Raw genomic sequence first — 11,263 nt, 5'->3', positions numbered from 1 at the left:
CCCTGGGGTCTCTCTCCAGCTGCTGTCTGTGGTGTAGGCTGTGTCTTCTCTTGGCCTTTGCAAGGCCATTGTGATAAAAGTGGTACAGGCCTTCAGTGAAGGGGAGCTGTGAAGAGTCAAACAGACATATGGCATGGTTAGCTTCTGGGGGTGGCCCCAAAACAGGGAACCAAAGCTAGAGCTGCATGTTGAGGCTCCAGAGAATGAAGATGTATGTGAAAAAACCACCGACAACCTTCTATCAGATTTGAGCTTCTGTTTCCCTATCATTGTACTCCTTTCTTCTCCTTATTTTCCCCTTATGTAGTGCTCATTTCCCTTCCCCGCCCCAAATATCTTTTATTCTTTCCTCTATCTCTTTAGTTTCCATCTTTCAATCTTCTCCTCCATGGAGCCTTGCCTTTATGTTCATTCCCATACCAAGTTTTCAATTCCCCTCAGACTAGTGATTACGTGCCATGTTGGATTGCTTCAGAATTGTGTTTTCTAATCTTGTCTTCACAGCTGGACTGTCTATCCTATATCTTGGGCTTTCTCTGAGATCCCTCAATTCCTCTAATCATTCTATTTGACACCTCAATATCTCTCATCATTCTAGGCACGATAAAACTATCTAAATATAATAAGTAGCTATTGGATGACAGGCCAGGTTTTCCTAAAGACCCTTGGAATTTGGTATGAGTGTCAGAGTTAGTTAGAGAAGCCACAACAGTGAGAGTTTCTCTGGGACCCAGGGCCCGTGAGAATCTAGGAGAACCTAAAGAGTACTCTTACTGGTTCTATGATTCAAGGAAACTTGGTGGGGGGAGTCCTGACCTGGGAGTTAAGAGACCTGGATGTGGCTCATGTCTGTCAAAATCTAATCTTATGTAAGTAATTTCCCCTGAGGAGATCTTTTTCTCTTCTATGTATAGATGGAACTTCAAAGTTCCCAGATTTCTATCCTTTCTCCATGTCTTCATTTTTATGACAATATGTTGTTTTCAATTTTTAACCTGATCAGTAAATTTAAATAAATCTTTGAAAATTATAGCCAAAATCTATGTACATGTGTGCATTTTTCTCAATTTTCATCAGATTTTCAAAGAGGTCTTGAACCAAAAAGCATTTCACTACTTAAAGTATTTGCTATTGAAACTTTTAGGTATATGTGTTACCACCTATGGTTTGGAAAATAAAAGGAGGGAATGTAGGTGCTTTGAAACTAAGGCTTTGCCAAAGTAGGTGGGATTGATTTGAGATTTTTAGGTCAAGTATGCCCCAATATACACATAGAGACCCTTGGCAAAGGGTAAAATAATTCTTATTGATTCAAAGTCTTTAAGGAAATCATAGTTTAATTATTAGCTGATCTCTAAGCAGCTAGCAGAGATGCAGTAGAACATTATAAGAATTAAAGACTTTACAGAAATAGTCCAGAAAAGTCACTAAAAACCAAAACAAAACCTAGACACACACACAAAATCTGAAGGGAGAGTAATTTCAATTTCCAGAGTTGCCACATTGTATTATTTTAAATTCCTAGTTTTCAAAAAAAAATTATGAGATACAGAAAACTATACCTATATGGATAGGGGGAAAAAAGCAGTCAATACAAACTTTCTGAGGAAGCTTAGATGTTGGACTTAATAGACAAAGAATTTAAATCAGCTATTATAACTATACTCAAATAACTAAAAAAATATGTCTAAAGAATTAAGAGAAAGTATTAAAATGGTATCTTAGCAAATAGAAATTGTTAATAAAAAGATAATATCTTAAAAGGACTAAAGAGAAGTTTTAGAATTAAAAGTAAATAACTGAAATAAATTTTTTAATAGTGGGTTCCAATAGCAAACTTAAAATTTTTTTTATTAGTTTCAAGTATATACTACATGAGTTAAACATCTATATAGTTAGTAAACTGATCCCCCGATTGCCCCCTCCCTTCCTGACGCTCCCCTGACCTATCCAATGTATTGATGCTAATTGCATTCCTTATGCTATGCCTCCCATCTCCGCGACCATCCATCAGCTACTAATTTATACTTCTTTAACCCTAATCCCCATTTTCCCAGCCCCCCCCAACATCTTCCCCTCTATCACCAAATTGTCCTCTATATTTGTGAGTCTGTTTTTGATTAGTTCTTTTTATTCCTTAAATTCTGCATATAAGTGAAATCATATAGTATTCATCTTTCTCTGTCTGACTTAAATACTTTCTAGGTTCATCACAACAATATCTTTTTCCATCCCCTTCATTCTCATATGTAGGGGTCTTATTTTCTATTCTTTTAGCTACTCTATCCCTTGGTTGGAGCCCTTAATTCTTTTCCCTGTAAGGTACTTATTGATAGGAATGTAGTTGTTACCAGTCTTTATTCCTGTTTTTAATACACGTTTTTTCTTCTTAAAGAAGTCCTTCCAACATTTCTTGTAATTCTGGCTTGGTGGTGATAAATTCCCTTAGTTCATTTTTGTCTGGGAAGCTCTCTGTCTGTCCTTCAACTCTAAATGACAGCTTTGCTGGATAAATTATTCTTGGTTGTATATCCTGGGTCTTCATTCTTTTGAAAATATTTTGCCAATCCCTTCTGTCCTGCATAGTCTCTCTTGAGAAATCAGCTGCCAATCGTATGGGTGTTTCTTTATATGTAATTATTTGTTTTTCTTGCTGCTTTTAAATTTCTTGCAGCTTTAAAATTTTTTCTTTATTTAACCTTCAGCATTTTAATTATGACATGTCTTGGTGTGGGCCTTTTTGGATCCCTGAGTTTTGGAATCTTCTGAGCTTCTTGGGGTTTTATGTCCATTTCCTTCACCAGGTTAAGGAAGTTTTCCATCATTATTTTTCAAACAGCTGTTCAACATCTTGATTTCCTTCACTTACGCTGATCAGACGAATATTTGGAGCCTTAATAGCATCCCATATCCTCCTTAAATCATCTTTATAGTCTCGGTCTCCTTTTTCTTGCCATTCTGTTTGAGTGTCCCAATTGGCTCTCCTGTCTTCTAGATAGGGCATGTGATCCTCTTTATTCACTTTGTTTATTCCATTTAGTATACTTCTCATCTCAGATAATGTGTTTTCCATTTCAGAGTGGTTCCCTCTTATAATCTCCATCTTCATTTTTATCTCTTTGTTGGAGTTCTGTACTCTCTCCAAAAGTTTATCGAGCATCTTTATAACAAGTGTTTTAATCTCTGCATCTGTAAAGTTACTCGACTCCATTATATCTGGACTTCTGTTCTGTTCTGTCACATGGTTTCTGCTTCTTTGTCTTTCCATTTTGCCTGTCTTTCCATGTCTGCTTCTGTGTACTAAGTGAAGCTCCCAAGTCTCCCAGTCCTATTAGTGCGGATTTGTGATGTAGGTGTCCAGTGGCACAGTCCCGAGAGGGGTTCAGCTACAGGCCAAATTTAGCCCAAGCCTCTACCCTTCTGGGGCCACCTGTCAAGATTCAGCAAACAATCTGCAGATGCTGTGCTCAAAAGGTCACACCAGAAACCAAGGCCAGCTGCCTCCAGTATGAGTCTAGGCGCTGTTCAGCAAGGCATATCTGACTTGCTGAGGATATAACTGGATGTTGCTTGGGTGGAGCCCGGGTTCGGGAGGTGGGGTTTCAGGGAATCCTCTGGACAGAATGACTTCTGTTATCTAGTTTGATGACGTTTTGGCTATGCTGGTGCTGTGTCTGCACATTGGGAGGAGTGGGGGCTCAACAGGAAACAATGGATACCACCAGCACTTCTGTATCAAGTGAGCCTCATCTCTGGCCCTCACTCCAACAACTCAGTGTTCCCCCGTAAGTCCCTGGCTCCCCCCCACCCCGAGAGCAGCCAGCCCACTGCTAGCGCTCAGAGCGAGCAGGTCTGTCACTGCAAAAGTCTGTTCATGAACAAGGCCCCTTTAGAGGCGTCTGCCACTGAAACTGCTGCAGCCTCCATCTCACTCAGCTGCTCAGGACCGGGGTGCCCCGTGCCCTCGCTTTGTCCTACCTTCTGCCATTGCAAGGTGCTTTCTTGGACTCCTCCTTAGTTGTGTGGCTTGTCCATCTAGATCCCAGGTGAATTTTTTTTTCTGTTGTTCCTTCTTCCTGTCACAACCTTGATTTGGTTGCCAGAAGGATGAACAGAGCCTCTATCATCTACGCCATTTTGAAGGACTCTCCCTAATAGCAGATTTGAGTTGGCAGAGAAGGAATCAGCAAACCTGAAGCTAGGTCAATTGAGATTATCCAGTTTGAGGAACAAAAATAAAAAAGAGTGAAGAAAAATAAAGTCTTGTGGGACACTACTGAGGATATTGGTATATACATAATGGGAACAGAAAGAATATGAAAGAAATAATTACAAAAACTTTTCTAATTTCATGAATTTAATTGCATGTTAATTTCACATTTCATGAGAATAATATACACATCCAAGAAAGTCAACAAATTCAAAGTAGGATAAACTCAAAGAGATCTGCATCTAGACATGTCATAGTCAAACTTTCAAAAGTCAAAGATAAAGAGAAAATCTTGACAGTAGTGCAGTAAGAGAAAATATATGAGATGTTCAGTCAGACTAACAGTTACTTCTTATTGGAAGCTATGCAGGTCAGAAGGCAGCTAAGTAACATATTCAAAGTGTTGAAAGAAAAGAATTGTTGACCAAGAATTTTAAATTTTGCAAAACTACCTTTCAAAAATTATGAAAAAAGTCATACATTCTTGGAAAAAAGATGAGAGAATTCACTGCTAGCAGATCTGTTCTACTTGAAGTGCTACTGGTAGTTCTTTAGGCTAAAATGAAAAGACACTAGACATTAATACTAATCCACACGAAGAAATAAATAACACTAGTAAAGGTAAATACACAGGGAAATATAAAAGACTATATAAATGTATTTTTGTTTGCAACAATTTACTTCCTTCTATATGATTTAAAAGACAACTGCATAAATTAATAATTATAAAACTGTGTTTATGAGCTTATAAAATATACAGATATAATTTGTAAATAATTGCGCAAAGGAGAGAAAAGAGAACATAGCTATACCGGAGCAAAGTTTTTGTGTACGTTTGAAATTAAGTTTACTTTTGAACTTGATCATTTACAATGTTACTTGCAATCTCCAGAGTAATCACTAAAAATAACTAAAAATATAATAAAACAAACAACAAAGTGCTTAAAGTGATATATTAAAAGTATTTAACACAAAACAAAAGAGAGACCACATGGGGAAGTTCAGCAAAGAATCCAGGGCATCCCAAGATCTGAGGCCAACTGCTGGCTACTCGCAAAGCTCAGCAGCTAAAGGACTCCCAGGTGGTACATGAGTTGGCTGAAGTGAGGTCCCAGGAAATCACTAGGGTGGGGCAGGTGGCCCTTCCAAGGTAGCGCAGACCCAGATTTGGTATCAATGTTGAACCTGCGGCCATTCACAAAAGTCTCAAATCAATCACACCAAGGCCCCAGCTGCCACCCACCTGGGGCCCTGCAGACACTCAAGATTTGTTAAGGAAATGTTGCAGTTTGAGCAGGGATTGGTCGTTTGGCAACTCAACTGGCTCCAGAAGTGTGTGACCTGAGGACTGCTGATTGCTGCCAGAAGAGTCTCTGGTCAAGAGGGGCTGGTGGAGCTGGCTGCCCAGCCAGGAATATGCCTACAGCAATTTGTGAGTTGGGTGGGGTGGGGTTCTGAGTCTCTGGGGTGCAGTAAGTTGAATTCACCAGGCCAATACAGATCTAGTTTTGACTATGTTGGGAAAAGGCTCAACATAGGCAAGATGGTGCCTTTCTGTAGCCTGCACAGGATGAGGGCTCGACACAAGGACAATGGGGCTGTTCTCCAGTCCTTGCCCCAGAGCCACACAACTCAGTCCTTTCTTGTATATCTGCTGCCTTCTGAGCTGCCATTCATCTGCTGAAGCCCAGGGTGAGTGCTTACAAATGAATGAATCTGTTTGCATGCCCTTTAAGATGATGTCTGAGCTTCTAGCAGCCTTCCATCTCACCTGGATGGTGGAAATGACCAATGATTTTTAAAGCCAGATTTTGTGGAGACTCCACTCCCCAGCACTGGAATTCTGGGCTGGGGACCCCTGGTGTGGGGCTAGGATTCCTTGTTCCTCCAGGGGTACCTCCATGGCCGAGATCTCTCCTAAGGCTTAACCACGTGTGGGGCCAGTATTTTCACATCCCTGCCCCTCCTACAGTCTCAATGTGCCTCTTTATATTTTTAACTATAGGAGTTATGTTCAGCTAGTTTTCAGATGGTTCTCTATGTCAATTGTTCTATAATTTAGCTGTAATTTTAATGCAGTTGTGGGAGGAGGCAAATACAGCATTTACTTACTCTGCCATATTGACTGGAACTTGAGATACACTTTAAGTTAAAATATGTAAATAGGGTTAGAATTAAAGAGGTGTGAAAAAAACATACTGTATGAACAGTAACTATCAGAGAGGACTGACTACACATATTTTTTATCTTGATTTTTTTGGTCTTTATTGAAATATAATAGACAACTAGTCGACTGCATTTATATTGTACAATTCAATGAGTTTTTTTTTTCAATTATAATTAGTATACAACGCACCAGCCTCAGCTGTACAGCATATTGATCAGAGATCCACACAACTCACAAAGTGCTCACTCCACCAAAACCAGCACCTCCTCCCCCCACATACTCATTTCAACATTATTAACCATCTTTCCCACGTTACACTCTACGTCCCCATGTCTGCTCTACATACGTCCACCTGCACCTCTCAATCCCTTTGCCCTCTTTTTTTCCCCCAACCCTCCTCCCAACTAGTATCCCTCAAAATATTCTCTGTATCTATGAGTATTTCCATTTTTGTTGCTGTTGCTGATTTTATTTTTTAGATTCCTCATGTATGTGAAATCATGCAATATTTGGCTTTCCCTATCCAACCCATTTCATTCAGTGCAATACCCTCTAGGTCCATCAAGGCAATATATTTTTCCATCCCCTTCCTTTTAGTCTGTGTGTGTCTTTTAATCTGAAGTGAGTCTCTTGTAGGCAACATATGTAGGGGTCTTGATTTCTTATCCATTCAGCCACTCTATCTTTTGGCTGGAGCACTTAATTCTTTTCCATTTGAGGTTCTGGCTGATAGGAATGTAGTTGTTACCGGTCTTTATTCTTATTTTCGATACATGTTTTTTCTTCTTAAAGAAGTCCCTCCAACATTTTCTGTAATACTGGCTCGGTGGTGATAAATTCCTTTAGCTTATTTTTGTCTGGGAAGCTCTTTATCTCTCCTTTGATTCTAAATGATAGCTTTGCTGGATAAAGTATTCTTGGTTGTAGATCCTGGGTTTTTATCACTTTGAATATTTTGAGCTAAGCCCTTCTGTCCTGCATAGTTTCTTTTGAGAAATCAGATGCCAGTCTTGTGGGTGCTTTCTTGTAGGTAACTATCTGCTTATCTCTTGCTGCTTTTAATATTCTCCTTTGTATTTAACTTTTCGCATTTTAATTATGATGTGTCTTGCTGTGGGCCTCTTTAAGTTCCTGGGTTTTGGGACTCTGAGTATCCTATGTGATATTTTTGCAACATATTTTTGAGTCTAATATTATTTCCAAGTTGAAAATTTTAAATGTAAAAACATTTTAAAAATTAAATTTAAATGTCCTTGAGAAGGTCATGTATGTACTAATTTCAAGCCAGAAACCATACTACTTCTTATTGTCACATACCAAGGTTACTTTACAAGGTTATGTTACTTGCCTCATTTTATAGAGAAAGTCATTACGGTTCAAGGAGCAGGAACTGCCCAGTTAAGCAGGAGCTCTCATGAAAAATCCCAGGTCTCCTGACTGTAAGTCTAGCACACTTACCACCACATTGCTTCTATTGCAGTCTCGTTTTATGTCTCATTCCCCTTTGTAACCATGGTTATGAAGCCAGGAGATTGCAGGATAGAATTCTTGTCAAAGATGAGTATGACTTAAGGACAACCAGGCTGGTGAGTGACATCTCCTCTGCTGCACTGGGACCTACAACCTGTGATTCTTTGATTAGAAACACTGTCTTGGCTATGGAAGAAATGGAGCTAATTGGTCTCATGGAGCTGAAATTGGAAATTCTGGCAATAAAGAGGTAAACCAACTTATCACAGACTTAGAAGATTAACACGTAAGTATTGGTTATTTTTTGTGGTCTCGTTGCCTCTTATCTTGAAATATAGACCCTGAATATACTGCCTTCTGAGGATCTGAGAAGCTACTGTCTGAGATCATTGTCTATGCATGAAACCCACCACAAGCAGGGAAAGACAGATGTTGTGTGACTTATAGGGTACTTGCTGCCTACACAGACCTCAATGATGTAATCTTCCTGCATTCTTCAGTTTCTTAAGCATAATGGTAATCTTGCAAATAAAAAAGATATATTAAAAAGAATCTTCGGTGCCCAAACATTCATCTGAGTGTCCCAGTAAGAAACATCTCATGTATGTCAGCATTTATATATTTTCAAATGTTTTCTTTATTTTCACACACACGCACACACACACACACCTTTTATACCATCACATTTTTCTTTTAAGGAAAAATATGCATGGTTCTAAAAAGGAGAAAAAAGAAAGCAAAGGAATTCACAGAATTCACAGCAAATTTCAGCTTGAAAATTCAGGCTGGATAACAGTATAATAATATTGCTAACTCAGATTTACAGAGTTTTTAGAAATTCTCATTATGCTGCAAAATTTTATGAATCCCAGCAGCACTTTTTATTGCTACTCTTCCTTCCTTCTTGCTTCCTTTTTCCACTGATAACCATGGCTCCAAGCTGAAGCTACTCTTTTTAACTCACATATTCCCTTTCTTCAAAAGCATGGCAACCAATTGTGGAAAGATAGTGTGTTAAATCCTTATGGAGCCCAAATCCTACTTTCCTCTATACCTGAGTTATTTTCCCTGAGGCAATCCCTGAATGCTCCAGAAGGTGTGTGAACATGTCTTCCACCCCAAATTTTGTACCTTTATGCATTGCTTGTTTCAGGATTGCCCACTGCTTCTTACAGATTCTCAAATGGGTCCAGAACCCCCAGCCTCTCTAGTTTAGACCCATCATTCTTCCTTTGGCAGCTTTTTTTGCATTTGTCCATTGTGATGGTTTTCATGATAATTGGTCAAGTTCAGTTGGGAGTCTGGTTGATAGAACATTGGATGTCACACCATGTATAAAGATTTTTATCTCTGATGGGGAATAATACCCTAAGCAATAGCCAGTTAAATGTCCCAACTAAAATTTGCTGACAGGATGGATGTTTCTAGGATCAGAAAGAAAGAGAGGAGAATTAAGAGAGATAGAAAAGGGGGTAAAGAGGGCATAGTACTGCCTATATGACAACCATGCCTCAGCCTGAACAATCTATTTGTATAGGTTCTAAATGCTTACTTGTACTGACTTGCATCTTTCCCCAACCAAAGTTTCTCCTGCTTAAAGCCTGGAACTAAGATCACACATCTCGGCTATTTGAATCTTCTTAGTTCTTCTTGCATTGCTTTGGAAAGAGAGATGGATACAAAGCAGGTCTGGAGAATAACAGGTAAAGATCACCTCCTCTTCTGCTCAATACTCTTCATTTATCTTATGCCTTCACAGAATTAGTATTAATTGCTTCTGTTGTCAGGATCGCAGGTGAATCAAAAAGAAGCTCAGAAATGTGTTCAGAGTCTGAACATGGAAGAGATAGGTAAACCCATGGAGATAAGTTGCTGATCTGATGGCTGGGGAGTCTCAGGGGTCCTCATTTAGGTTCTCTAGAATTAAAGAAGCCCTCTCAAGTCGCTTGAGTTTCAATCATGTATCACCATGACAATATGGGTTGCAAATCACCAAAAATCTTAGTAGCTTCAAACAGCAACCATTTATTAGCTCACATTTCATGAGTCAGAAATGTAGGCTCCCTGAATGGTTGTTTAAACCTTGACCAGGCTACTGCATGCATTTGTAACCAAGCTGCAGTTCATCTAGTTGGCTCTACTTCTGAGGATTGATTGGCAGTTAGCTAAGACATCTCATGGTCTCCTCCGCATGGTCTCTCATTCTCTAGCATACTCTCCCAGGCTTGTTCTCATGAATGAGGCAAGGCTCCAAAAGTAAATTGGTAGTGCAAGTGACTAAATGAGAATGTGCAAGGCCTCTTGAGTCTCAAATTGAAACTGGCACATGAACATTTCTGTCATATTCTTTTGGACAAAGCAAGTCAAAGGGTAGCCAGAGTCAGAGTAGGAAGGAGTTCAAAGTTCTAGTGCAATATAGGAGGTAATGTAGGAAGGCCAATAATTGGACCATCAATAAATTAACCTACCACAGTCAGAACATGCCGGGAATCTCACTCTGAAGATATATCACAGACCATCTCAAAGCATGTATAAAGGTGCTGGCTGATGCCTTGGAACTTTTTTCCCCAGAAAGTAGGACATGAATGCCAAACTTTTCAGATCTGCTAGATGGAATAATTAATTCATAAGAGAAGCCATTCTTAGTGTGAGGCCAAAAACCAGAATATTGCCACTTGTCAGCAGAAAACTGCTCAAAGAAGAGATCCATTTGTAAATTTACATTACAATATGCCAGGCTCTTCAAAAACATTATCCCATTTACTGATCATAGCAGTCCTACAAAGTGGGTGTTTTCTTCATGTTAAGTATGAGGAGACAGAGGTTCAAAGAACTTTATTTAAACCCAGGTCTGGCTGACTTTGAAGCTCATGCTCTTCCTCCTTCCTTTACTCTTCCCAAAATTTTTTTCCTGTATAGGACCTGATCCCTCTAGCTCAATTACAGGATGTACTCTACACATTACTGACATCCGCCCAGAGACTATTATTGGTTTCCCTGGATTGTGTGCAAGACAAGTTGACCTAGCAAGAATTAATCTAGCAAGAATTCTGATGCTTAGAAACAGACAGGTCATTTTTCAATGGTGACTTACTATCAAAGGCTGGTAGTAAGTAATTTGTTGAGTAATTTTTGTTGAATAAATAAAAAATCAAGAGTTTCTAGATTTTGGAAAGAGTCACTAAGCAGCTGTGTGCCTCAGTGTAGATAACTAGATCTCTCCGTGTTTGGCATTCTTCGGGCATTAGTAAACCACTTAGTGCTTTGAGTCAAGCAGGAAATATAATTATGTGAATCAAGTATAGGTAATATGGAGTGGGGTAAATGAGAGAGTATATACCCCTCCTCAAGACAAACAGTTTGAAAGCACTGTGCTGGCTTAACAAAACTCAATTTATGAGACAATAGTGATTTAT

General features: G+C 39.2%; 1 protein-coding gene across 1 annotated transcript in view; it reads right to left on the bottom strand.

The window, feature by feature from the left end:
* PCSK2 (proprotein convertase subtilisin/kexin type 2) overlaps window positions 1-11,263 on the bottom strand; it is a 247,144-nt gene that overhangs the window by 212,518 nt on the left and 23,363 nt on the right. Inside the window, exon 2 of the mRNA XM_036229694.1 lies at window positions 2-106. Within this exon, the coding sequence (XP_036085587.1) occupies window positions 2-106 (105 nt within the window). The remainder of the gene's footprint in view (window position 1; window positions 107-11,263) is intronic.

This window comes from Rousettus aegyptiacus, unplaced genomic scaffold (genome assembly GCF_014176215.1).
Source record: "Rousettus aegyptiacus isolate mRouAeg1 unplaced genomic scaffold, mRouAeg1.p scaffold_m13_p_12, whole genome shotgun sequence".
Classification (NCBI taxonomy): Eukaryota; Metazoa; Chordata; class Mammalia; order Chiroptera; family Pteropodidae; genus Rousettus; species Rousettus aegyptiacus.
This window is presented reverse-complemented; position numbering and strand designations above follow the sequence as displayed.